This window comes from Colletotrichum abscissum, assembly GCF_030869225.1.
Source record: "Colletotrichum abscissum strain IMI 504890 chromosome Unknown Scaffold_12.1, whole genome shotgun sequence".
NCBI classification, from domain to species: Eukaryota; Fungi; Ascomycota; class Sordariomycetes; order Glomerellales; family Glomerellaceae; genus Colletotrichum; species Colletotrichum abscissum.
The window spans coordinates 268,878-295,988 of NW_026850010.1; the positions used below are offsets into that span (position 1 = coordinate 268,878).

At 52.5% G+C, this 27,111-nt stretch overlaps 9 protein-coding genes across 9 annotated transcripts; 3 read left to right on the top strand and 6 right to left on the bottom strand.

The window, feature by feature from the left end:
• Positions 1-217: 217 nt before the first annotated feature.
• Positions 218-3,763, bottom strand: CABS01_05863 (FACT complex subunit SPT16; the record flags this gene model as incomplete). Its single annotated transcript, XM_060539231.1, has 5 exons — positions 218-1,323; positions 1,379-2,984; positions 3,042-3,163; positions 3,226-3,310; positions 3,422-3,763. Coding segments are annotated over 5 exons (3,261 nt in total), but the record flags the coding sequence as incomplete, so codon positions are not given.
• Positions 3,764-5,037: 1,274 nt separating this feature from the next.
• CABS01_05864 (carboxymuconolactone decarboxylase) lies at positions 5,038-5,761 on the top strand (the record flags this gene model as incomplete). Its single annotated transcript, XM_060539232.1, has 3 exons — positions 5,038-5,529; positions 5,609-5,654; positions 5,709-5,761. The coding sequence occupies 3 exons, from the start codon at positions 5,038-5,040 to the stop codon at positions 5,759-5,761; spliced, it is 591 nt and encodes a 196-aa protein (XP_060404627.1).
• A 598-nt stretch (positions 5,762-6,359) lies between these two features.
• CABS01_05865 (uncharacterized protein) lies at positions 6,360-7,133 on the bottom strand (the record flags this gene model as incomplete). Its single annotated transcript, XM_060539233.1, has 1 exon — positions 6,360-7,133. The coding sequence occupies one exon, from the start codon at positions 7,131-7,133 to the stop codon at positions 6,360-6,362; it is 774 nt and encodes a 257-aa protein (XP_060404628.1).
• Positions 7,134-7,751: 618 nt separating this feature from the next.
• CABS01_05866 (uncharacterized protein) lies at positions 7,752-8,141 on the bottom strand (the record flags this gene model as incomplete). The annotated part of the gene is made up of 1 exon (XM_060539234.1): positions 7,752-8,141. The coding sequence occupies one exon, from the start codon at positions 8,139-8,141 to the stop codon at positions 7,752-7,754; it is 390 nt and encodes a 129-aa protein (XP_060404629.1).
• Positions 8,142-9,114: 973 nt separating this feature from the next.
• Positions 9,115-9,724, bottom strand: CABS01_05867 (uncharacterized protein; the record flags this gene model as incomplete). Its single annotated transcript, XM_060539235.1, has 2 exons — positions 9,115-9,360; positions 9,428-9,724. The coding sequence occupies 2 exons, from the start codon at positions 9,722-9,724 to the stop codon at positions 9,115-9,117; spliced, it is 543 nt and encodes a 180-aa protein (XP_060404630.1).
• Positions 9,725-11,129: 1,405 nt separating this feature from the next.
• On the bottom strand, positions 11,130-12,850 carry CABS01_05868 (cysteine desulfurase IscS; the record flags this gene model as incomplete). Its single annotated transcript, XM_060539236.1, has 2 exons — positions 11,130-11,552; positions 11,750-12,850. The coding sequence occupies 2 exons, from the start codon at positions 12,848-12,850 to the stop codon at positions 11,130-11,132; spliced, it is 1,524 nt and encodes a 507-aa protein (XP_060404631.1).
• A 1,093-nt stretch (positions 12,851-13,943) lies between these two features.
• CABS01_05869 (BAR domain-containing protein) lies at positions 13,944-15,422 on the top strand (the record flags this gene model as incomplete). The annotated part of the gene is made up of 3 exons (XM_060539237.1): positions 13,944-13,979; positions 14,090-15,335; positions 15,400-15,422. The coding sequence occupies 3 exons, from the start codon at positions 13,944-13,946 to the stop codon at positions 15,420-15,422; spliced, it is 1,305 nt and encodes a 434-aa protein (XP_060404632.1).
• A 1,905-nt stretch (positions 15,423-17,327) lies between these two features.
• CABS01_05870 (F-box domain-containing protein) lies at positions 17,328-19,359 on the bottom strand (the record flags this gene model as incomplete). Its single annotated transcript, XM_060539238.1, has 3 exons — positions 17,328-17,906; positions 18,579-19,187; positions 19,246-19,359. 3 exons carry the CDS (start codon positions 19,357-19,359, stop codon positions 17,328-17,330), a joined length of 1,302 nt encoding a protein of 433 aa, XP_060404633.1.
• A 3,213-nt stretch (positions 19,360-22,572) lies between these two features.
• CABS01_05871 (MOSC domain-containing protein) lies at positions 22,573-25,651 on the top strand (the record flags this gene model as incomplete). The annotated part of the gene is made up of 4 exons (XM_060539239.1): positions 22,573-22,792; positions 22,860-24,140; positions 24,313-24,321; positions 24,669-25,651. The coding sequence occupies 4 exons, from the start codon at positions 22,573-22,575 to the stop codon at positions 25,649-25,651; spliced, it is 2,493 nt and encodes an 830-aa protein (XP_060404634.1).
• Between the last annotated feature and the right edge of the window lie 1,460 nt (positions 25,652-27,111).

Below are 27,111 nucleotides of genomic sequence, written 5' to 3' on the forward strand. Positions count from 1 at the left end.
ATTAATAAGAAAGCTATCTGTTCCGTCGCCCTGAAGGCCGCAAGAGGCGGCCCGCGTTCACCAAGGACCTCTCCATACTCTCTCCACCCTAGACGCCTACACAACAAATTTGATAATACAATTGATACCAAAAACAATGCACGCATGGAAAACGCTTCCGTGTGTACCTACGATTCGCCATTTCTCATCAAATGGTGCCCTTCCACGAGCCAAATGCTCAGTGCTTCCTCTTCTTGCGGCCGCGGTCGTCATCGTCGCCACCGCCACGAGCGTCCTCTCGATCGCGCTTCTTGGCCTTTGCCTCGAGCTCGTCCCAGTCCTCACCCTCGTCTTCATCGCTCATCTCGGCGTCATCCTCCTCATCAGAGACGTTTGAACCAAAATCGGAGTCTTCCTCGCTCGATTCGGAAGCCTCGTCAAGCTCGTCAGACTCGATCTCAAAGTTACTCTCAGGCTCAGACTCCTCGCCCTCGTCATCGGACTCTGCCTGCAAGAAGGACCAACCACCATCGATGAAGAACTGGTGGGTGTCAGCCGTGACCGTCTTCATGATGGTCGGCCAGTTCAAGTTGAGGGGACCCTCAGAGTATGCAATATCTGAAGAGTCCAAGAACTCCTTGACGTGGTCGAGAAACTCTACTGGAATAGTGTTGACGTGGTAAGGTGCTCTCGTGAAATCTTTGAAGACGAAAACCAGATCAAAGTTCTTCAGACCGAACTGCACACGTTCCAAGTGAGCCACTTCTATATCGTCCAATGTGATGACCATGAAAGGCGGCTCGACGACCTGGATCAGACATTCCGTGGTGGGCTGGATGAAGACGTTGCTTCGGAAAGGCACACCGTGGAAGCCAAGGTCCCTGATGGGGACATCTACTTCGATGTTCTCGTTCTTGCCAGCCTCAGCAATCTTCTGGGCAAAGCCTTGGAACAGCCGGTCAAGCTCGGCACGGCGACGACGCTCCTCCTGTTCCTGCTCGAACTCGTCCTCATCACCGTAACGGTATTTTCTCTTGCGGTTGCCTGTTTCATCGAACTGGATATCAGTCGCCTCGCGGTAAAACTGCACATCCTTGGTCTTCTTCTTGTTGGCAACCATGATGGGGTCTTTCAGGTGAATGTGGATGATGACGATCAATTCGTGCTGGCAAGGCTGGAAGAATAGGTGGCGAACGTTTGAGAACAGAATGTCGACGCGTTGCTGCGTGCTCAGCGGCGACTGGTATCGAATACCATTCTGGTGGATCTCCACCTTACCAGGAACTCGCTTTCCTTCCATGGCAGGGCGAATGAAGACGTTGTCGAGCACAGCGGGACGGCGATCTAGCAGAGTTCGTTAGGAGGCTTCTCATGGCGATCAAGGAATGGGCTAGCTTACTTCTTATTTCGACGAGCTTGTCCTGCTCGACAACATCCTCCAGCTCCTTCTTCTCCTGTTCCTTCTTGTTCACATCCCGCTTCATATTGGAAATCTGGGTGGCGATTTCTTGGTAGCGGTCGCCATCCGTCGACCTGAACGTCAGACTTCTGACGAAATGGGCTGACGCATCCTCGAAAGGCTGGTCATCTTTGCGACCGACTCCCTGACCAGGTGAGAGAAGGTTGATTCTAAGGAACGACCAGTCGCCCTCATCACTCTTACTGGCATTCTTGATCGTGTTGATGTGGAACGGCACAGGGCGGCCCATGACAGGAAGCACCACTGTGTCATTTCTCGCATCAACCACGATCTGTAGTTCGCGAACCTTGGGAGGGAACTGGTTGTCGCGCTTGTATGAGTCAAAGCGCTTGAACTTCTTTACCTCTTTGCCGTTCTGCCCACTAGTAGACTCGGAGAAGCGCGCCAGACCTTCCTTTTGCTTCTTTGACGCCAAGTCCTTCTGATGTTCTCGGCGTCTCTTGTCCGCATCGTCATCGACTGTGGTTGTCCGCTCGGATCTCAACCTCGTAGAAGTGATGTTTTTAGTAGCAACAGCACCAACTCGAGAATCCTTCTTCTCCTTCTTGGGCGTAGGCTGAGCCTCCTCCTCGTCTTTGAAGAAGAAGGAATTTGAATCCGCGTCAATGGGAGTATCTCCGGTGAAAACGACTGCCTCGCTCGATGTCACACGGATCGTGTCGGTGATGACCAAGGAGTAGATCTTGCTGCTCTTGTCCTGTGGTTGAGGATTCTCGATATCGCTGAAGCCGGTAGTGATGACAAGAGTCATGCCATCCTTCAGGGCTCGGGAGTTCTTGGCGTTGAGAATCAAGGTCGGGTCTCTATTCTCCAAACCGACACCCCAACCAACGTTTTTCAAGAAGTGTTTCTCCAAGTCAGGTTTCTTGGCCTTGATCATGCTCAAGGCCTTGTTGTAGACCTCCTTGATAACGACGCCATCGCGGACCTCTTTGAGGATCATGTTGTGGATGTTGAAAAGAAGCTTGTAGTTGCTCTCTTGCGACTTGTTGGGGTCAACGAGATACGTGCGCGCGATAGCCGAGCAATACGACTTGTAGCGCAAGCCCATAGCAGCAACAATAGTACCGGGGTGCAAAATGTCGTCGTTGCTCTCCGAGTTCATCTTCAGGTCGTATTTCCCACCACTCTGCACAAGAGGGCCCAAAACCCAGTCCAGCTGTGCGGGGTCCAGGTCTGCAGGAAGTTTGGTCTTGTTTGGAAGCTCAACCGTCTTCCAGAACTTGTTGTCGTCGAGCTTCTTGTCGACCTTGTCTGCCAGTGCGCTGTGCTTGACCTTCTTCTCCTTATCAAGAATGTCCGACATTTCTTCGAGGAAAAAGGGGGTCATCAGGGCGACGCAGGCCTTGGAAGCAGTTCGCATGGCTCGGAGCTCGGTTTCGTCCTTCACGGAGAAGGCATGCTGGGAAAGGGCTTGGGAAACGTCGACCTCTTCGATGTCTTTGCATTGATCGGCGAAAACCTTCTTCCACTCTTCGATGAAGGGACCCTTGGAGGTGTCCTTGGCAATGGTGCCAACTTTGCTCTGCGAGACGGTTGGATTAGTGACGATCGATGTTGGCCGCACGTAGCAACGACTTACGCCCGAAGATTTGATGACTTCAGCGAGCTTGACGAAAAGCTTCTCGTTCTCTGCGGCGTCCTTGCCTCGAACGAGAACCTCGAGAGGGAATCGACCGTTCTTCAACTGTTCCAGATGTTTCGCTGTCATTGAGTTAGCTGACGCTCGCTGTGTGTGCGGCGCAGTGATGGCGAAAACTCCTCACCTTTCTTCGCAGTCGTGAGGATATAGATCTTCTCGGTCGTGAGCAGCATCATCGTCGTCGGGAATTCGTAGCCAAGAAGCCAAAACTAATTGCGCACAAAAAAAAAAGAAAGTCAGCTCTTGATCTCTGCATGGTGACGATGGCAAACACAATGGAAATTGCCGTGTCGTCCCGGGTTGGAAGGGAGGCGACTAACGTGCATGGCGTTGTTCTTGTGCAGCTCGGGGACCTCCTCCACCTTGCCCATCATCACGACGATGGACGAGGCGCCGTGGAAGATGTTGCCATCCTTGGATCGCAAGTCATTCTTCCAAGCGCTGGCGAGGCGCGAAGTGCGCTCGTGGAAGGCCTTGTTGTCGATCTTGATCTCCGCCATCGTCGCTGCGTAGTGAGTGACGGATTTGTTGGCAGAGAAGGGGTGAAGAACGAAAGGTTCCAGGTTGCCGCTGGCGACGCGAGATCCGAAAAATCCACCGCGTAAATTGGGAGAGGTAGGAGCTCTGCACGTGACCCGCCTCGCGCTTTCACTTTCTTCCCACCTAAGGTTCTTAGGCAGTCACGTCAGTTGGCTGCAAGTTGCTGGGGGTCGCGGCGCGATTGTTGGTGGAGTAAGGTAGCGTGGAGAAGCTTGCGGGGGTACCGAGCAGGTGAGTTGGGCCTGTTCACTGTTCAGGTGGCGAGCTAGCGCGAAATGTGCTGAAGGAGTTGGAGCTTTGGCGACCTAAGGTATGTACCAATTGGTGTCAGTGTTAAGTTGGTAATTGCTGTGCAACTGGCAGGGCAAGTTGACGTCAAAGCTTCCTGCCCGGGCCGGCACCTTGAACTGGAGTTCTTTGCGAAGTCCGTCATGGAATTTCTCTCAGGCGGCAGCAAAGAAAGCCAATCCTCAGAAACACAGAGAGGGAAGGAGCAGGTTCAGCACGTTGCGCAACAGATCAAGTAGGGCATAGGTAGCATTGTTGCTGAGAGCGCACCAGCTACTCAAAATCAGAGGTCCAGACAGCCGGGTACTTCCATTCACGAAGACCAAGTGCTCGCAAGAAAGCATCCGTAGGGACAGAAGTAGGACAGGTCACTGTCAACCTAAGTCTTGGGAAACACCAGATCTATCCCGCTCCAGCTAATCCTATAATCAAGTGTAGACATGGTAATTTGGTTGACAATGATCAATGAATACCATTTTCATAGTGTCTAGTGCTCGACTCTTCTCGATGGCATAACAACATTGATAAAATATGCCTCTCTATCCTGACTCTGCAGAGACTCAACTCCATATTTCTTCCATGCAAGTCATCCCCAATCCCCCAGGGAAATAAACGAGACGGCTCTCCACTGAAAAAAAAAAGGATTCCCGCCTGTTACCGACACTTTAAGGAAGTATCCGTACCCAAGAGTGCCCTGCCGAATCGCCCGACCGTTCCTTGAGAGACTTGCAGGCTACAGTCGGGTGTCCCAAGCGACACCGGCATCGCGCCGGGACAGCATTCAACCGGAAGACCCAGAAATTTGGCAAGAGGGGGGAAAGAACGCTCGCTCGGCCCGCCCGATTTTCGGGATGTGGAGACGGGACTTATACGCAACCCCGCGTGAACCCCTCGGATGAAATAAAAGAAGGCATTTCGTAAACCTCACTTTTCTGTCTTGAAGATATCATCACTTCACAGATCAAAACCGCCAACCACATCGGTTTACATGAGCTCGTTCTCAAGGTTCCTCAACCTTTTCAAACCCAGAAAGACGCCAACCATACCCCTCACAACACCATCACCAAGAACCCCTTCCCCCTTTGCAACCCCCCCAAAACCATCCAAAATGCGTCTCCCCTACGTCCCCAACCCTCCCCAAACCACAACCCCCGAAGACGCCGCCATCGTCTCCCGCATCCAAGCCCGCCGCGCGCCCCGTCCCCTCCAGGCCCTAGACCTGACCCTTCTGCACGCGCCCCCCGTCGCCGACGGCTGGAACTCCTTCCTCGGCGCCGTCCGCACCCAGACCACCATCCCCGCCGACCTCCGCGAGCTCGCAATCTCCCGCGTCGCCGTCGTCAACAAGGCCTGGTACGAGTGGGGCCACCACGCGCCCCTCGCCGTCGCCGCGGGCGTCTCCCGGGAAGGCATGGACGCCATCAAGACCGAGGCCCCGCTCGACCTGGCCAGCCGCCCCGCGCTGTACCTCAGCGAGAAGCAGTGGGCCGTGCTCGTCTACTCGGACGAGATGACGAGGAACGTTCGGGTCAAGGACGAGACGTTTGCCAAGCTCAAGGAGCTGTTTAACGAGAGGGAGGTGGTGGAGATTACGACGACGGTTAGTTCTTTTCTCGGGCGAAGGGGGGATGAGAAGGGGCCGAGGCTGGGAAAGGAGAGAAGCTAACAAACGAATCCAGGTCGCGTGCTATAACTGTGTGAGCAGATTCCTGGTGGCTCTCGATGGTAAGATGGGACCCTCTACGTCTTCAAGTCGAATCGATTCTAATATTCAAGCAGTCGGTGAGAGGAACAGCACTGGGCCTGGCGATGTAGCTCTGCCTTCCCACTAAGCCAAAGAACACACAAGACATAATCAAAATAGTATGCTTAAGCCGGGGGATCTTGTACTGAATTGGGAAAATGAAAAGACTAACTGATCAAGTGTAGTGTAAATATGCCATGGGGCTAATAATGCTGTGAAAAAGGGGTATCTCATCTAAGTGAAGTGATGTGTAAATCCTCCTGCTAAACGGTTTAAAAGAGTAAAAGTTCTCCTCATCCCCAATCCTCTCCCTAAACCTCCCATGAACCTCCCATGAGACTCCTGTGAACCTCCGTGCCCGCCTTGCGCCTGTGACCCCTCCATTTTCTTCATAAAGTTCGTGCCCGCAGTTTTCACTGCGGGCGTGGGAGAGCTGACAGATGGTCTGCCAATGATGCCCCCCCAAGATGCTTTTCCGAGGCCTCAAGCTGAGTGCCACCAGATAATGTGTCGTCTGTTCAATATGCATATGCAAGTGTTCATACGTCGTTAGTGCCATGTAACCTGTAGTCGTAAGCCGGTAAATCGTTCTTCGTCGTAGTTTGCGTAAGTGTAGGTGCCGTCTATAGAGTTTCGACGCTTCCCCATGTCTGCCGCAAGCAACACTTCCTGAATCCATCGCCGTATCAAATCGTCAGCTTGGAGTTGGCCAACTCTTGTTCGATGGATCTTTCGATGGAGGAGCGTCGCTTGTGCATCCGGGGACTCTTTTGCAGTTCCTGAACCACACCCGCCCACCCCAGCTTGTGCCCGGGTTGCGTAGTCTCGCGATGACCGATAGCTTGGGTAGTTAGCCTTCGCAGCGGCGGCCGCTCTCGAATCTCCTCCGTTAAGGCGCGCGTCAAGTGGGCGTTTAGGTTGGTCATTGAGGGCGTGAAAGGGGAAACAGGTGTCTTTTCCGGGTCTCTTTGCGGTGTCGTTGGTGTTGCGACGGGCATTTGACGTTCTGCTGTGACGTTTGCCCGATCCGCGACCACACCCATGTATACTACGAGGAAGCGCATCCTCACGAGATCCAGCCGGCGCACACGCTCCTCGAGATCGCGGCGCTTGCTCGCCCAGAGAAGGCGGGCGCTCAGGCGTAGAGAAGTGGTGTCTTCGGAGAGAAGCAGCAAGTTGATCTCTTCACGCAGGTCATCGCCGCCCTTTTGGATCTCGCGCAGAAGTCGCCCTAAGCGGAGCTTATCTTCAAGGCGCTGAACCTTAGCAACATCGCGATCGTAGCTCTCGTTCTCCTCGACCGAAAAGTCGACGGCATCGATAAAAGATGTGATCTCGTTGGGAGCGACACGATAGGCAGTGATATACGTTGTCAGGATCTGGGAGAGTACGACGAGGGAAAGGAGGAGCGCGGTCAGAATGAGGACGAACGTCCACTGGCGCGCTTCGTTCTCGGCCATGGCGGAGAGCGAAGCACGTAAGAGAAGAGTGTAAGTGGCGGGTCAAATGGCGAGGGACTATCGCACCATGATGCGACGGAAGGGTTGTTCGTCAATAAGTATGCGTAGGCCTACACAGGGATGTGATTCGCGACGGACAAAGGCAGTGTTTTCAAAGTAGAGAGACGGCACAGTCAAGATGTGAAAGGAGGGAGTAGGCAACGTTGATGACGGCTGAAGTGTGTACACGAAATCGGAGGGGAGGAAGGGCAAGGAGGGCAAGGAGGGCATGGAGGGCATGGAGGGCTTCGCGGTGGTATTACTGTACTCCCGTCATGACCATCGACGGCAGGAGTTGGTCGTTCCGCTCCGCGCAGTGCTGTGCGCGCCAGTACGACGTTAGGGTCTGTAAGTTGGGTTCCAGATGCAGCGCAATCAAATAATGCCTCCTCTTCCTTGCCTTTTCCTGCCCCTCTTGGATGCGGCCTCCCTTGCATCTTTTTGCTCGTGAGGTGTAGCCACTTGGCGGCATGAGCCAATAAATGGCACCGAGGTCGCTCCTAACGGGTCCTGCTCGTCGACTGTGGGATGCGACGCTCCCATGGTTGGTGGTCTCCCCTGCAGCTGCATATTGGAGCGTCACCTGTCACTGGACAGACGAGGGTGAACTTCTGTATCCAGCATGGCTTCACTGTGGCCCGAACGTGGCTCGAGAACCGATCCGATGGGGCCGGTGCTCTTCTTCTGCCCTAGACGGTGGGAACTTGGAAGTCGAGGGCTGAGCTTGTGACCAACAGTAGCACTCACCATCGCGGCCCTCGTCTTCGGGGCTTCGTTGGGTGGATTTGTGCGTACCCACTGTGCTGCATATCGCGGGCAAAGTCCACCGACTGGTGTCAAGAAGGGGAGAAACCCTCGGGCGGATTGTGACTTTTGGCGGTAGAAGACGCGACGGGAAGGGCTAGAACCTGGAACCTGGAACCCAGCATTGCGGACGGCGGTGGGCGATGGGCGAGGGGTAAGTTCCATGATGAGGGGTTGTCTGGCGGTCAGCGAGCGAGACAAGATGAGACGACTGGGACGAGGCGAGGACGGAACGGCATGTCTGTTTCTGTTGGTGCTGGTGTTGGTGCTGATGCGATTTGCCTAGCCGAAATCGTGATGAAGAGAAAATAAAAGGCATGGAAGGCATAGTTACAAGTTGGTGTAATCAAAGTGTGCAGCTGCAGGTGTGTTCGCTTGTCTCCAGTACCTTGATTTCAGTCAGGTACCTTACATACTTTGGAAGCGCCATAATGTGCCATCCGAACACTGCAACCTGCGGGTTCTGTTTGGCTCCACGCACCAGCCATGTAAGAGGCTGGACACTTGTATGTTGAATGGCTTACTGACTTTTAACCCTTGCGCTTGCGCTGCGTTTGTTCTGCATTTCAGGTCAGCGGGGAGGTTTAGCTCACTGGATCACCGGTAGGTGCATGATGAGTGCTAGTTGCTAGCCAAGCCGCCACAACAATTGGACGCTCAAGGTAACCATTTGGGGCGGCCAGAATACAGGCAGAAGTTAAGTTCGGGAGGACAAGCCGAACAACATCGACATTGAGATTTAATGTGAAAATCAGTCTACTCCCAAACCTGCCCCCGGGTTTGCCATCATCAAGATGTGCAGCAGGAGACATATCGGAGCGAATGTAAACCACCTCGCCGACCTATCTAATCCCAGGTTGCATGGAAATACGGAGCAGTGGAGAATATGTCAACATCCCCAGATCCACTTTCCCTATCTAGACCTTTAGATGCCAACATATTCTGGAGGGTGCTCACTTTTGGATTGAGTTTATAAGTCACGTATTATCACATCAAAAAAGGTACGATCGAGTGAGGTTGATGAGTCAATTCATCTCTACCTGCAGGACTATCTGGGGATATGCATTTTCGTGCAAGGGGTATCAAATTCCATCTGCGTCCTCAATCCTGCCATGCTCCACGCCAATTGGCGCTGGATTTAGTGCTGTCTGGCCTCGGCCTGCTTCTGTATGTCATGCTCGGCACCACGCTGCTGAGTCTTGCCTGTGTCGTGGAGACCCTCGTAGTGTGCCTGGCCAGCCTTGTCGCCGGTAAGGCCAGCGACAGCACCACCAATGGTGCCCTGGACACGGTTGCCAATGCCAGAGGTATAATCGTTGAGCTGGCCCTTGGCCTCCTGCTCCTGGCCCTGGAGGTTCTGCTCACGACCTTGCTGCTTCAAGTTCTGTAGCCACGCTGTCAGCTTGCTAGGTGCTTATGGAACAGGGAGTGGGATTTGTAGACAAGCTTACCTCGGAGCCGACAAGACCACCAACAGTCTCCTTAGCAGAGCCGACGGTCTGGTTCCAGGAGCCGCCAGCACGATCGGGGTCGTCCTTGGTCACACCACCAGCGGTGGCAGTGAAGCCGGGAATCTTAGCAGTAGCGTGGGAAGCATCGTGTTCGAGCTGTGCCTTGTCCTGCTTGGCCTCTCCCTTGTTCTGATCGGCAGTGCTGCCGGTAAGAGAGCCGAGAAGATTCTGGGCAGCGCCAGTGGCAGAGTCGACGTACGACTTGAGGGTGGAAGTGTTGTCGTTGTTGGCAGCCATGGTGAATATGGTGTGGTTTGATTGCTCTGATGAGTCTGATTGATTGAGTAATGTGTATTGCTTGTAGGTTGCGTTTGATGGATGATGTGAATTGTTGATGTGGGAGAGGAAAGAGAGTGTTGCTGAGGAGGATGGATGGTATTTATGAATGGAGAGAACCACGACCAGACTCCTCCACTTTCTTAGGCAGGGAGCATGTGAATCGCCATTGTTCTGGCAACCGCGATGGCATTTGCCAGACGAAGCTGGAGGTGTGATGTCATTTTGGAGATGGTGCCTGTGGCTGCAAGAGCAGAGGAGGGGGCCACTTTGGGTCATTGTGGAGGACAAACGCGGGATGGAGGGGCAGCTTCGTACCCTGCGCACCTTCCATGATGTCATTTTGCGACTGAACGCCTTCCGGACTAACGACCACGCCATCGTCGCGGCGTCGCCCCTTTCCTCGTGCCCCCCAAATCCCCAAATTCCCAACACACTTTCAGGCTTCACACTTTTCGTCTGGAAACATGAGACGCCCTGCATACTGCGTAAGGTAGGCCATGTGAGCCCACAACAGACGTAATGAGGACCAGTCTGGACCTTCCCTCTCCGACGCATTACCATTTGAGGAATGGTTGATGATGCACATCTTCCGCCCGCCTTGGCAAGAGCTGTTCCCCCCAACTTGCAAGTTGCCAGACATGGCCATACCGCAATGACAACGCCTATCTGCCTGCCTCCTAGGTTGTCTATGCCATCGTGGTTGAGCAAGTAGGGTATCAGTATAGCATTCGTGCCGTAGGTAGTGCGAGCAAATTCATCCTTGCATTAGACCGCTGAAGAAGCCGGACAACCGATGACATTCCGCTTGCTTCATGTAGCTTGCTTACACTGATCGGCGGCTTGACACAATGCACTCTTGACATACTTGATGTTCCTGCAGAGAACCGTGGCACCTGGGGAATCATGTCAAGGCTTACACAAGGTATGCCAGACTGTCACTTGTAGGCGACACCGTCGGCTAGCACACGGAGCTTTCGCTTGCGTGTTTGTCCATAGCTCGAAGCTTCTCTGTTGTGATTCATGCTGAGAGAAGTTCTTTTGTTGGGGTCGCTCACAACCGTAGTATACAGGCCAAATTCTTCATAAAAACAGCCGATTGCCGCCGTGCCGGCTCTTGCCGGCATCTGGTCTTTCCGACCAGTATCTCAACTCTCCGTAGTCCCCGATCCCAACTCCAATATCCCTGAGCAAAAACGAAAGGCTGGCTGTTAAGGTATCTCAAATGTGGGTTTTAATACAAGCTACTCCGGGTAAGAAAGACTCGGGTGTCTTCCTGCAAGATCCTCAACGGGCTCACAAGGGTCGAGTGCTGAAGAGTGCAGGTGTTGATGGGCAGGTGTGCATCATGTCGAGCATACTGCCCTTAGTGCTGGCTCCACTGGATAGTGTTGAGGTCAACACCCTCCTGCACCAACTCCCAAAGCGGGCTCAGCTCGCGCAAGAAGTCGACTCTCTCCTTGACTGCCTTGAGAACGTAGTCAATCTCCTGCTCGGTGGTGAAACGGCCAATACCGAATCTGATACTGCTGTGGGCGCTCTCATCGCTATTACCCAAAGCACGAAGAACGTAACTGGGCTCCAGTGATGCAGAGGTGCAGGCACTGCCAGAAGACAGCGCGATGTCCTTCAAGGCCATCAGGAGAGACTCGCCCTCAACATAGGCGAACGAAACGTTGACACATCCAGGGTAGAAGTGCTCAGGGTCGCCGTTCTGGGTGGTGTGCTCCAGCGACAACAAGCCATTGAGGAGTCTGTCAGACAAGAACTTGATACGCTTCGAGTCGTACTGATAAAACTGTTAGCTGCTGTGTATAGATGCAGGATACCATAAACAGAGCAGAAGGGTTAGGATAAGGTCAGACAGGTTGCTATTTTTCAACATGGACGTCCTTGTCACGGGACATTCAGAAAGCCATGCATGTAGGAGCGAATCATCATATGGGTAGGCTGGGGAAAGGGAACTGAATGAAACCTTGAACATACCTCCATTTCCTCGTAGGCGATGCGGCACGCCTCGCCGAAGCCAGCAATCAGTGGCGGTGCGAGAGTACCGCTTCGCAAACCTCTCTCCTGTCCGCCTCCGCTGATAATAGGGTCAAGTCTGACTCTGGGCCGGCGGCGGACGTAGCAAGCTCCAATGCCCTTGGGGCCGTAGATCTTGTGTGAGGAGATAGACATCAAGTCGATGTTCATCTTGTTGACGTCCATGGGAATCTTTCCGACAGCTTGTGCAGCATCGGTGTGGAAGAACGTTTTCCTCTCGCGGCAAAGCTTTCCAATGGCCTCCAATGGCTGGATAACTCCGATTTCGTTATTCACAGACATAATGCTGACAATGGCAGTGTCCGGACGAATCGCTGCAGCTAGCTCATCCATGTCGATCAAGCCAGAGTTCTTGACCGGGAGGTATGTAACTTCGAAGCCCTCATCTTGAAGATGGCGGCAGCTGTCAAGAACGCACTTGTGCTCCGTCTGCGAAGTGACAATGTGCTTCTTCTTTCCAGATCTGCCAAAGAACCTTGCGACTCCCTTGATGCTCATGTTGTTGCTCTCGGTGGCGCCACTCGTGAAAATAATTTCCTTGGGATCCGCACCGATAAGCTTCGCAATGTGGCCTCGAGCCTCCTCGACCGCTTCCTCACTTTCCCATCCGTATGCGTGCGTTCTCGAATGTGGGTTTCCGTAGATACCAGTCATGAACGGTAACATGGCATCGAGGACGCGAGGGTCGACGGGAGTCGTGGCTTGCATGTCGAGATAGATGGGCCGCTGGCCCTCCTCCATCGTAGTGACTTGCTTCAGGACCTCAGCCATGGGGCTAACCATGACATTTGAAGCATCGGGAGACTGAGGGACAACATCGATGAAGTCTTTCTTGTCAAGCTTGATGGCCGTTTCGATGTTAACCTGTGCATTATCACGTTTCGTTTCCGAGACGTATCTGCGCTGCTGAGATAATCTGTGGGTTGGCGCAACCGCCACCCTTGATAATGAGGAAATGCCTCGTGAGGGAACACCCGGCACCTGCGTATAGCGGCAAAGGCGACCTGCCTGCCTGAAGGCGGATGATGTGATGCTAGCCATGATGTGTTTGATGTTGATGGCGTAGGGAAGAAGAGGGACGCGAGCTTCAGGGAGAGGAAAAGGAAAAGAGAAATTCTAGAAAGAGGAGAAGCTACCCTACTCAGGATGGGGATAGTTTTTTTTCGTGACAAATTGCATCGGAGACCGCCTCGGGGTCGGGGATAAACACACGGGCCGTGATTGGCCAGATCTGGGATGACGTTCTCTATTCAGCTGCAGTCCTTTTTGGGAGGCGGTTTCGGCTACGGCACCTGTCAGGACCGACACCCCCGAAAAAGCAGCAGCCCAAGATTGGGCCGCGCCTCGTAGGGTCAAGAAGCACAGGCGGGCGCGGCAGGGAAGCCGAAGGTTGCAAAGGGACGGTCCCTAATTACCTGGTCCTTACCTTCCTATGCCATGATGTGTCTTACTCAAGGATGATTAGCTAAACAAAACGTAAACGGGCAGGCCTCCCAGGACTTGGACAAAGTGAATTGGGTCTTTGCTGAAATGCTGAATGCGGCCGGACTGGGGACGAGGATCTTTGCAGAGACGGGCTCTCGGAGTCGCCCTGCTCTTCCACCGCTTTCGCCGCGACCGAGCAACTGTATTCCACTTGCCTTTCTTCCTTTTGCATTGTTCAATTTCCCAAACCGAAGCTCCGAATATCCTCAAGTCCATCCCCTTCCTTCTCTCCAACCCTTTTCTGAGATTCTTTCTCTCATCCACAAATCGCAGCGTCATCATCGCGAAACATCTGTTTCCCACGTCGCAGTGCTCCGTTCTTCCCGCTGACCCCGCCAGGCACCTACTTTAGGTACCTTAGCTTCTGCATAGTAGCGCCTTAGCTCCTGTCTTTCGGCACCTCATGCGCCACAGCCAAGCGACACTGCGCAGAAGCTGACTGACACAGCCACGCCTACGTCGTCACCAGCGACAATCAGGTTGCGAGAGCCCACACCTCATAAGGTTGGACGTCGAATACCCTCAACTTTCAAGCAGCGACGACCCTCGTCAAAACCTTCAGCCTACGATACCACCTTCTCAACCCTTTATTGGCACGAACTTTTCAAGTACCTAATCCGATACATCACCACCACAAAATCACCCCGCCATGAGCTTCCGGGGCTTCCAGAAAAGCGTCATTCGGGTACGTGTGTCCACTTAATGAGGGGTCCTCCCGTGCCTTCCGCGTGGTGACGTGAAGACGGAACACAAAAATTGGCTGACTATTGATCTCCTTTTCTCCACGACAAACAGGCGCCCCAGCAATTCAAGTCGCGCTTCAATATCGGCGAGCACACAAAGGATGCCGTCTACATCGATTCCGAGCGCAGATTTCAAGAGCTGGAAACCGAGACGAAGCGATTGCACGATGAGTCCAAGAAATACTTCGACGCCATCAACGGCATGCTCAGCCATCAGATCGAATTCAGCAAGGCCATGACCGAAATCTACAAACCCATTTCCGGTCGCATGTCGGATCCCGACAGTTTGGAGGTTCGCGGCAACCCCGAGGGTATCCGTGCCTGCGAAGAGTACGAGGCTGTCGTCAAGGATTTGCAGGAGACTCTTGCGCCAGAGTTGGAGATGATAGAAAGTAGGGTTATTCGCCCAGCCAACGAACTCCTCGATGTCGTCAAGGTCATTCGCAAGTCAGCAGCGAAGCGCGAACACAAGAAGCTCGATTACGACCGACACAGACAAACCTTGAAGAAGCTGCAGGACAAGAAGGATCGGAATGCCAAGGATGAAAAGGCTCTGTGGAAAGCGGAGAACGACGTGGAGCAGGCGACTCAGGAGTTCAACTACTTCAACGATCTTCTCAAGGAGGAACTGCCGCGCCTGTTTGCGCTCGAGCAACAATTCATCCAACCTCTCTTCCAGTCCTTCTACTACATGCAACTCAACATCTTCTATACGTTGCACGAGAAGATGCAACACTGCGACATCGGCTACTTCGACCTAACGCTCGACGTACTTGAGGCATTCCACAAGAAGCGAGGTGATATTCAAGAGCAGGCGGAGAAACTATCCATTGTGAAGTTCAAGACGACTGGTCAGAGACGTCCGGTAAAATACGGCGGCCGTCCCGCAATCGAGGGCAAGCCTCAACACCTGCTTACCGCTGGACCTTCTTCCTCCTCAGCTGCCTCCACAACCTCAGCAGCGCCCACAAAGTACGGTGGCTACACCAAGCAAGGAGAAACCGCCGACGCGAACCCGCCCCCTCCATACTCTCCTCCGCCCACGAACGGAACTTCTGGCGGAGGACTCGCCGCTATTGCCGCAGCAAAGTCAAAGCCTCCTCCGCCCAAGCCCAAACCCAGCCGACTCAGCGGAGCGCCCGCGGCCGAACATGTCACCGCCTTGTACGACTACGCTGCACAAGCTGAGGGCGACCTGAGCTTCAGGACGGGCGATGTCATCGAGATCATCAGCAGAACAAAGAACGAGAATGAGTGGTGGCAAGGTAGATTGAACGGAAAGACTGGGCAATTCCCAGGTGAGTTTTCGTCACCGGCCAGCACAAACTTGAATAGAGACAAAGACTAACTTTCTCCGCGCAGGGAATTACGTGAAACTGAATTGAGTGGGAGCGACTAATAGAGACTCCCAACCCACCAATAACGATCGACACCCGTGATCTTCACCCAAATACACTGTGCCGCAGAGGCACATTAATGAACAACTGCTAGGGCATCGAAAGGGAAGCGCGAAATACTTGCATTTGGGATCTTCGGCGTACGCAGAAGGGACTGCCCCATTATTTCGAGTCGGAAAACACTTGAGAGAGGAGCGAAGGCAAAGGGAGAGAAAATGAGGGAAACTTGGATGTAGGGGAAGGGAGGAGGGGTGGGAGAAAGGCTGAGGAGAGACGTCGCTTTGCTTTTACCCTGGGAGAAGTGTCCATGTGACACGAGTCTGTTGGTCGCCTCACTTTTATTTCTCCAGGTTTTCGGTGTAGAGAGACCGGCATCGGAGGCGGTGGCATAGCAAAGGATGGCCTTCTGATCCCATACCTACTACGCCTTTTTCAAACGATTCTGCAATTGTTGTGTTGTCAAAAATCACAAGAGCTCTCTCAATTCTGCGAGCATCATCGGCGTGCTGTAAGTATTGCGTGATTCCACATGAGAGAGCTGGCCATTTGCTTTTTACTGGTTTGTACAGTTCCCAAATGTCTCGTATCAGAAGTACAGGGAGGCGGGGGAGATCCGAGAAATGAGGCTCACTCTCCTCTTGGTATTTCACCCCCTTTTTTTTGATCCTCGACAAACATGTTCGCTTGCGGCTCAGCCTGCCTATAGCTTCATGTATGATCCCGGCCGGCGGTGGTGTGAATGGCAAGTCTTTGAAGATTGAACAGTCCAGTCGTGGTCCACGGGGCGCCCTTTTGCATTGTAATTTTCAATTTGAGAAAGAGGAGCCCTTTCGGAATCGGCAGGGTGCATAAACAGCACTGGGATATATATGCAAGTTGTCGAGGTCTGGTAGAATCATATTTACGTATGCATCTATAAGCTGCCGGCCAGCGTGACCTCTTCTTCCCCAGGAGCCCAAGACCCATGGAAGCCCGTTGACCCCTGACTCCGAGGGTACCATTGCGTCTTTGGCTGGTCATTAAGCCAGTCTCGGGGCTTGGGACATGCAGCTCGACCCTATCCACCCTTATGTTTTGGTTTGTCAAAGTGCAGGTTCGACGTGGGACAACGGGGCGAGGCTCCTTGGGTGAGGCGAGCAGCCTATCGACGGGTTCTGCCTCAATTGGTCTGCTGGTATTCACAACTCCGTCTTTGTATCGGCAATCGGCGGGAGAAAACTGGCAGGGTAGGCCAGCTGTCGCTTTCCTGTGGGAAAAGCTTTGGGTAGTAAGATCTCAGAAGGAATATCAGCTCCTATGGTAGTATCGTCCAACGGGAGATCAGCTCCTGCTCAATCCCACACGCTAAGGATCGGCCTCTCACCTGTCTCGCTGGCTAACTGATACCACTCGAAGTAATAAATGTAAGATACGGAGTAATTAATGAAGATAGATTTAGAACGGGGGTCGGGCTAGCTCGCTTATAGTGAGAGCCCCTTGGTAGAAACCGGGGTACTCCGTAGGCAACTCTACACTAGAGTCCCCATCGTGCGAACCACATCCTTCCTGAGCGGGGTGAACAAGGGCTTTTGAGCAGAAAACAAGGCAGCCGACATCCATTCCCCTGTCCAAGTACAAAAGCAAAGAATCCAGGCGGACGCTACTGTGAAGCTCCAGTGGGCTGCCTGCAGTAACTAACGATAGAAGTTGGCATACAAGTAGGTGCAGTTGTCGTCGGCCGAAACCCTCCGTCCCACAACTTTTCGCGTCTTTGAATGGAGCAAAATACAAAATTTATGCGGGATCGTCAGCTTGGTAACCCTGTTGAAAAAGTGCCAGCATGAGATCTTGCCAGTGAGGGATGCTAGTAAGACGTCTAGAACGTTTGATAGAGCTGCCCGCGGCAGGCTCTCATCAGCAACACCGGCACGGGACCGAGTGATCCTTGCAAAACGCAAAGTTGAAACCAACAGGATTTTCAAGAGCAGATGTGGGTTGTAAATATGCGGCCGAGGCTCTTCTTATCCAGGATGGCGCGTCTGGTCTGCCGATGCCCTCCTGCACGTTGGCAGATGTTTGTGACGGGTCAGGAATGAACCCTTCACTAAAGGAAGAGTTTCTCGAACCAGGAGCAGACACCGGCAGGGACTGCGGCGTAGGATAGGGCCCCGGATCTCTCGCATTGTCGCCTTCTGTCGCTTTGTGGTTGCAAGGTGGTCTTGTTGGGCCGCCAGGCCACCGAGCGAGTCCGGTGAGCTTAATGGAAGGGTCAAAACAGATGAAGACCAAAGGCCGTCTGGTTTGAGATCCCCTTTGCCCAATGGCGTATACCAAGGAGCGCTCATCCATTACCCCCGAGATGTTACCGAATGTAATTTGGCCTTTGGGATAGAGTATGTTGTCCAATGCGTCAAGATGCACATTTCGTTGGCTCACGTCGACCTCTGGTGGCCACGATGAGATCTCGTTAGGCCTAGGGGTCTGGTGAGAGACCTGAGCAGAAATGTCAGCTGGTGACTCCTTCGGAACCCGGCCGGTTCCGCTCTGGGGGAAACGAGAAATTGAACGTATTTGCGGTCTTTGCGTCATCGATTCGGTAGCGACAGGATCGTTTACCAGGTCGATGAATGTCTCGCAAGACTGATTATAAGAACGTATAAAGCATTGGCTTAATGTTATGGTCGGCGATGTTGAGCCGTCATCGCCTCTGTGAACGTAGGTTGTGTCCCCTTGCTTCTCCAATGTGACTGACTTAGCAGATGAGCAGCGCGGGGTTGACATATAAACGGTTTGGTGTGTGTCAGCTTCGGTATCTCTTTCACCAGGGTCAGCGGGAGCGGCAAAAATTATCTCCTTTCGATATGCTGTTCTCGCGCTGGAAGATTCGTTGACGAGCCATTCCCTTCGACATTCAGACACCATGATGTTTCCCGTGACCAAGTCTTTCGCGAGCTGCAAAGTACTCCATCGATCATCTATCGGGCCGTCTTTGTGGTCTCGCCTCAGCATAGACTCTTTCGACGCCAGCTGCATGTCTCCGGGCTGAGTACTGCCCACAGGCAACCGAAACCCGTAATAATACGATAGCGAATCCGTCTCGTATACTTCGAAACTGTTCAGGCTAGACAAGCCATAAAAATAGTCATCAATTATTTCGAAACAAACGGTAGTTCCGATGTCTGAACCAGCTAGGTCTTCGAGATCCAAGTGACCAGGTATCCACTGCTTGGTCCGTAGATCAAATCGCCGTAGGACCCATCGTTTGAATCCATCATCCCCAGTCACCGAGTGAGTGCCATAGTAGAGGTAGTTTTGGTTATTGCGTACAAATAGCTTGGAGGTTGACTCGAGACGTTGGGCTGTCAGAAGCGTCCTCTTCTCCAAGTTGATGACGACGAGGCGACTGTAACCTTCAGTTTTGGGTGGGCTGTAAAGACAAGACAATACTCCATGGGCGAAGTGTATTGGACGGAATTTGTACTTGCTGTTGGCGAGATTCGCCCCTGGAACAGATTGGAGCAGAATTCGAGTATCGATGATGTCTTCCGAGTCCGATGAGGCATGCAAATTGAGGAGGCGCAAAACCTCGTAACTTTCCGTATAACAAAGCGTGCCGTTACAGTAGATGAAGTCAACTGCATGAGCTACTAGAGCTGTGGTGTATGGCTTGGCAGTGGCGATAGCGTCCCGAAGCTTGACCAGTCGCCGCAAGCAGCGAGCATAATGCTTAGAGGAGCGGGCAGCTAGGAAATCAGCTGAATACGGCGCATGAGTCTAAGCCACCAAGTCAGCGCGGCCCAGGGGTGATTACTGTTGTTGAAGCGATGCTCACCTCCAAAGCGGCCCGGCAAATATCATCATTGTCCACGAGATACCTGAATTGCTGGCAAACGAGACTTAAGTTGAATATGTCATGTAGATTCAAAGAATTTGCGATGTAAGTCATGATCTCGATAGGCAGCCTTTGCATTCTCGCAAAGTCGACGGCTGCCATAAACCCGTCCTTCTAGCATTCGGTCAAGGAGTTATTGTGATAGGACGAAGGATCGAATGCCAAAAATTCATCAGGCAACCTGGGGGTTGTAAGTTAGGTAACGTAAGGTAGCTTGAGGGAGGGGTGGTCAGGTGAGAGCCAGCCGGCGGAGGAAATCGGTGCTACTCCAGACTAAGGCAACTGACTATAAGGCGACCACTTGTCATGCAGGTCGAAATATTCATCGGGAAAGGCGACTCTTGCTTGTTTTAAGGTGAGTGTCCAAGGGACTTAAGGACAGAACCACATCCCATTGACCCATTGAGGCTCTGCTTCCACATACACGCACCCCTCCCCCGCCTGAGACCCATGGATTGGCCAAGAGCATATCGCCGCTCCCCCCTCTAGATCCAAGACAAGACCAACCTACCTATGCTTAGGTATGGTAGAATCCCTTCGAAGCCAGTAAAATTGCTCGAAGACGCTAGCCTAGCGACATCGGACCATTGTGCAGTCTGTCTTAGTACATATACGGCGACATAGCGAAGGGGATGCCTGTTGGGTCCCTCGAAGTGTATTATGGGAGTCTGTGGTTACCGAGTTTTCTCACGTTCTCTTATGTGGTCTTGTGCAACAAAAGGCGTGACAATGTAGAAGCATTGGGGGAAACGTAGTCGTACAGGTACCAGGGTCCCTTGTATTGGAGAGCCGGTCATTTCAGTGATACCTAGTTCGGCAAACTGCGGACACAGAGATGCGATGCGATGATGTCCTACAAGTATGTCAGAGCCTTGCCGGGCACATTCTCTGACGAGCATGCGGCTCAATTCGAAATCAGGCTGTACAGGGGGGGGGGGGGTGGAGATTTATCAACCTGTCCGGTCGAGACTGGCATTTCCCTGCTAGCACGTACATGCCTACCTGATTGCAGGAATGGGACTAAAGTGCACTCCAACCAATCAAAAGACTGAAAAAGAGCCTCCATTCTCCTCCTCCTCGATGAGACCAATATTACTCTCTCTCCCAAACTTTCCTCATCACCCGCATCATCGTCTATGTGTGACCGCACTGCCTTAATCAAGGTGAGCTCTATGTGACGGCGATCTGGATCCTAGACTGATGCGGCTCTGCTTCGCGGCTCTTCACGAAGACTGTGCAGGTCGATGTTCCCTCGTCAGTTGCCATTAACACTCTCCATACTTAGCCACCTTGTGCGTAAAGTGTATCTGCTGAGGTCCGTCTCTGCTTAGATGACACACCGCTCACGTGAGGCCTTTGTATAGTCATGTTACTCTACTCTGGTGGAACGAATGTATTCTCAGCGACTCCATCATCTGCATGCCTTAGTCGTCGTTCTCGTGCTATCGTCGCCTGACCAAAAGTCGCGTTAGAAGGTCACGAAATCTCCCGAATTAGAATTTACGCCCGTTCGTCGTCTTGTTCCGTAAGGACTACTAGGACATTGCAAATTTAGAGGTTCAGCTCGTCATGCGTGGCAGTTACGAGGCTGGCTCAAGGCGACTCATGTGCTATGGGCACCAGATTCACATCGTCAGCGATCCACAACTTGAGCCATCATGTCAGATGCGACAGTTTCCATCACAATGTCCTTATACGGACACCCGAGCCTCAAGAATGTCGGCCTGGCTGACCTATCAATAGCGATAACACTTGTCCGACTTCCTTTGGCTTAGACAACGTATGTGGCAATGTCTTATTCGCCGGGTATTGTCCTACCAACCGGCGTCATCAAATGATGCCTTCGAAGGCATTCTGGCCAGGTCTTGCATCATAGATAGAGTGGTACTGTCGGCTTCCCATGAACCGGCCACGTTCCGCTCGCTGGTTTATCGAGCCTTCTCGGTGATGCTGTGTTCGCACAAGTGCAAAATCCGACACAACTAGCAGCTCGTACGCGGCGTAAGTCCGGTTTCTGTTGATGCCCAAGATCTTGATGCTGACTTGGGCCCAGCCACGCTGATCTGTTATCGCCCTAAGGCCAGGTTCGAAGAGCGAGGCGATGGTAGAATATCTGGAGAAAATAACTCTCTGGGATACGCCACAGCCTCACGAAACACTCTCCCATCAACTTTGAGGCCCTCAGATCGTCCACGAATGATCCACATGTTATCAAAGACTAGGAAGATGAAGGGTGGTGAATTGCCGGTGCAAACCGAGCGCTTTTCTATTGGAGGCCATCTCGATCCTGCAGTCAGGTGGAAAGGCTGAGGGAGTGCGTTAGTTCTAGGAAGTGTCACACAATGCGAATCAAGGAGATGAGAGACTGAGAACAGTTCTCTGCAGAGGTAACAGTGCATATGTCTTTCCCATCATCTCGCTCATACTACCAGCAGAGGGTTTTACCAAGTGAAGCAATCCCCAACCATATTAGTTTGCCCGGCGGACGCCGCCGTCAGCCTTTCATCCGCTGGGCCTAGTTTGGTAGCAGGGACACGGCCGGTGCTTTTTTGATTCTACGGTCGACAGCCTTACATTTCAAGGAGGTCGAAATCTACAGGACCTCAGCCCATGTCTTCAGCATTATCTGTACTACCTTGGCCCCCTGCGTTTCTTGGTGCCGGAGCTGTGGGTCTTTTACACCGGGGATTTGCCCGGTGAACCCCGGCATCTGACCGCCTTAGTGCTTACAACTGGGCTTTTCTTTTGGTACCTCGGTACCTAGCAATTCAGATTTATTAGGGTATTGTTAATATGCAGTCCTCTTCATATAGTATATGGTAAGCATCGTTTATTATGTCGTCTCTAAATAGATCAGTAGTATAGTTGCTTCGAAAAGCCAAACATAATTAATTCTCAGCTTGTTATCATCGTAGCGTGGGATCGATAAGTCTATTTCACACATATTTCGGACGCAGATTACCTCATGTGTGCTTCTCAGGTTTATTGTTCGTTATGGCACAGCTATGAGGGAGCCTCCCTATTACAAAAGATCCAAAATTCATTCCAGTACTCCTCTACACTGTTCGATGCTGTGCATCAAGGGCACAGCTCTTTACTGTGCGCAATGGCCATCCGCACTGTTGTCCTTAGCATAAAAGTAGCATGCTGCCGAATGAGAATTAGCTGGGTAGGATCCTCAATCCTGGTTTGCGACTTTCCTCTTTCATGTTTTAAACCTTTCCGAGACACACAATTCTGCATTTATTTTCTCGAAATTCACCGGCCATGAGTCTCACCGCAGAAATTGACCTGTGGTCACCTTTTACCAGCGACACTCTGTTGGAGGTTCGCACCAGCGTGATGAAGAAGATGCCTGGACTAGAGGTCACATCCGGAATCGACAAGGATTTGAGGCATGGTCCCATTCACGTATCATATCTCGGACTCGATGCGGATGAGCATGATCCAACTTTCCATGGTGGACCGGATAAGGCGATACACGGTTGTGAGTACATTGCGATGCTGGTTCAGGCGTTCTTCCCTCGTGACGCAGTTCTGAAAGTTTAGTCCAGATTGCTCCTCTCACTATTCTGGTTGGAAGGCAGAGCATCCAATTGCAGCGGACAGATTCAGACCGGGAGCTTTTGGCGAAAACTTTGTCACCAGACACATGAATGAGCGCAACGTTTGCATTGGCGATGTTATCGCCGTTGGTGCCGAAGTCGTGCTCCAAGTCAGTTTGCCACGACAACCATGTTACAAGCTCAATCATCGTTTCCAGTTAAAGAACTTTGCGCCTACGACGTTCAAGTCTAGTAGGACTGGCTGGTATTATCGTGTTTTGAAGGAGGGAACAGTCAAGGCTGGCGACGAAATTAGGCTCGTCGAGCGCAAGTGGCCCAAGTGGACTATTGAGAGGGTTCAGGAGTACCTGCACCGGAACCAAACCGACGCGGCTATGAATGAGGAACTTGCATCAATTGAAGACATGGGCAAGGAAAGTCGTGGCGCATTCCAGCGACGAGTGGCCAAGGCTAAAGCTCAAGTGAAGAGGGAAAAGGGGGACCAGTGGAGAGACTTTAAGATTATCGAAAAGACAAGACAAACCTCGAGAATCTCATCGTTTGTCCTCGAAGCCATCAACCCGATCGAGAACCCAGAATATCTCAACGAAGGGGCTCACGCAAAGCTCAAACTTCCGAATGGCCTCCTTCGGTCTTACTCCGTCATCTCCGGGGACCGCAACAAGTTCGAGCTCGGCATTGCTCTCGAGGATAAGGGCCGTGGAGGATCCCTCTACATCCACAACTCTATGTCTGTAGGCGACATCCTTCAGGTTGGGCGAATGACAACCGACGTACAAGTTGCCAGTGCCTCAAGCAATCACGTCTTCATTGTGGGAGGTATCGGTATTACCGCCTTTTTGGTCCTTGCCGAGGCCTACCACGAAGTCCACTACAATTTCGAGATGCACTACGCCGTTCGCTCGGACGACGATATACCGTTTCGTTCTCGCTTGGATGCTCTTGGGAGTAGTGTTCGATTTTACGACCGTAGTAAAGGCGAGAGGATGGATATCACCGAGATCATCAAGACGCTCAAGTGGAACAGCCACGTCTACGTTTGCGGACCTACGCGAATGACCGATGCTGTAAGGGTAGCCGCAGAGGATTGTGGTCTCGATGAGGGCGACGTACATTACGAAGCCTTCTCTGCCGACACATCGGGAGACCCATTTGAAGCAGAGGTTCTGAATCGAGGCGGCAAGATCCTGAAGGTGGGCGAGGAGGAGACGCTGCTGGAAGTACTTAAGCGGGAGATCGGGGGCGATGTGGAGAGTAGCTGCGAAGTCGGTAACTGTGGAACTTGCAAAGTTGCGCTTAAGAGCGGTCGAGTCGATCACAGAGGCACAGCTCTATCTGGCGACGACAAACTTGAGTCAATGCTGAGTTGCGTGAGTCGTGGTATTGGAAGAATAGCAATCGAGATTTGATTGAACACCAGTCTTAACACGCTCTCTGCTAGATTGCTACAGTATGTCCAACTTCACTTTGATTTCACATCATATTTGATTCAAAATAGACAGTGTTAAAGCCAGAGCGTTGTGTGCCACCGTACCTCAATTACTCAGAGAGTGCAACAGAAACAACCTTAGTACCTAAACTAAGTAAGACGGAGAGAGATCGGCCACCTCACCGAGCTCGGTGTCGATCGCCCTTACCGTTGATAAGAGTGGTGGGGTATAGAGCACGGGCCATGCAGCTGGGTCAGGCCAATGATGGTAGCTTCTGATAATAATCAAAGACCCACCTTGACTTTTTTCTCAGGCTGGCTTCGATCGATCCGACAAGAATTCTAGCTGCTCACTCTTACTTCCATAGGACGACAACATTTCTTCGCGTTGAGCCGATCCCCTGCCAATATGTCAACCGCCGAGTCCCAAGGGGATGGCTTCCTTCTCTTGCCAGTGAAGCTCCCAGCACTTCCCTCGTGCCCCATCACCGCTCTTCACGAGATCCGCGTTCGACGAAATGCGCCCAGGATCCCGACCGAGATCGATGATCGAAGTCTCTTTCTCAAGAACGTCCCCGTCGACAGCACCGAAGCTCATTTTCGCCAAGTTTTCTCCGCTCTCGTTGGTCCAGGTCGCTTCGAAAGCATTGCATTCGAGGATGATCGGAAGAATGCCGCAGCTGTCGACCCAGTCAACGCTGCGAAGATTATGGGTCTAGGCAAGAAGCGCAAGCGCGGCGAACAGGAAGCAGAAGAGAGAGCCCGGGAGGAAGAAATCGCACGACTGCCCGAGACTTGGACGAGAAGATTGCGAAAAAGCGGTAGCAGCGCCATTGCTCTCTTCGCAGATGAAAAGAGCGTCGAGCTCGTGCTCAAGGCTATCAGGAAGGCGAACAAGACGACAAAATTTCCCGTCTGGGGACAGGGTGTTTCCGAGGATGAGCCCGAGCTTGGATCCGAATGGGTATCTGCACACATTCAGCTGTCGCGCTGTGACAAGGCGGCAACGCAGAAGTCGGTTCACGCCTTCTTCAACGTTTTCAACCGCAAGGAGAAGGAAGCGGCTGAGATGGCCAAGAGGTTGCGCAATGAGCCAGACGAGGACGGCTTCGTCACAGTTGTCCGCGGTGGCCGTGTTGCTCCGGCCAACAAGAACGAGGCCGAAGAAGCCCGACAGAAGATGATCGACAGGGCCTCGAAGAAGAAGGACGAGACTACGGACTTCTACCGCTTCCAACTGCGCGAGCGTCGCAAGGCGGAACAAGCCGCTATGCTGAAGAGATTCGACGAGGACAAGAAGAAGGTCGATGCCATGAAGGAGAAGCGTGGCAAGTTCAGGCCGGAAACATGAATCTACAGAGGACGTTTCCAACACATTAAACAAGATACCCATGTAAAAAACATCAACTTCAGCGTAAGTGGTCTCTCCTCTTTCTCAGTGTACTCCCCTCTACATGATGACGCACGCGGGGCCAGCGGAGCACCTGTAGGCGAAGGGCTTGTCCCAGAGCCAGTGGTGCAGTGCCGACAAACACCGCGTTATATATATCTTCTCAACTTTGTCTGATATTTCGATCGGGGCTTTCTTCTTTTGCGATTAACGATAACGCTTGGAAAAAACAAAGGCTTACGCAATGCTAGACCACCAGATTTAGAGATCAAAGAGGCAGGCTCCTACGGCAGCAAGAGGCCTGTTGTTCGAGTCATAGAATCACGTTTGTGGAAACAGGACGGCTTCCGCCGAAGAGACTTGCCGTACACCTTCACGCCCTTTTGCCCAGGAGTGAGGGAGGTCGAGTGGGTGGAATGAGGAAACCTGTGCCGAGTCGAGTCGCAAAATAGAACCGCCGCGGCACAGATGACCACGGATTGGTCTGATATTTGCTACCGCCACGCCTCTCAGCGTCCTCGGTAGAAAAAATACAAAGCCACGTGTGCGGCAAGTCGATGTCTCCCAGTCATGGCCTTCTTTCCCAAGGCAATTCCCGCAATCCTAGATTGAACAACGCGGCAGGTTCAGGTTCTGGACCAGTGAATGCCTATTGCTTAATCAAACGCTCCTCTGTGCAGCGCGTGGCGTCAATGTTCTTTTCGACATTACTCCCATTCAGGTGTTGATTGTATTTTACTTGCTGCCCCTATGCCCCTCTACTTCTTCCCACCTCGTCTGGGTTCCAGTTCCGCCACGATGTTTTAGCGCCAGAGCCGGGGTATCATACTTCTCAACTGGTTCTAGTAGAAGAGTACTTGATGCGCCAGTGCTGGGCTACCACATGGCTGGTTCTCATGAATCGCGACGAGCGGGTGAAGTGAACGAGAAATTTAATTTCTTCGGGGGTCACCAAAGTTCCACGGTTCAATATGTACATCGTCCACCGCTCTCTCACAACTGCTCTGCGGTGACTTACAAAAGATCCATTTCATGCGTATCTGCTTACTCTGTGCCGCACGTCGACGTCTAATTCATGAAAAGATCCTGGCACGACGCGGGTTTACGGCTATCGTCGCCGGGTTCACCTCACCAACAAGGGCTTGAATGATGCTTACTGCCTCGGCGTCTGTATCCGATTCGGCATAGGCCAAAGTAGGAAGAGAAGCCCCGCAACACCCACGAAATTCATCATGGGGTCACTCTGAGCCCTTTTTCCGTGGTGTTTATGACTTCCACATACCCACTCCTGAGCGCTGAGACCCTGCCAAGCATCGCCATACTCGCGCACCGATGCTTGTCGTCTTCAGCTACATCCGAGAATAGCATCGCAGTTGAGAATGGCATTTCCATCTTCGCCTGAAGTCTCTAGCGTGGGAAAC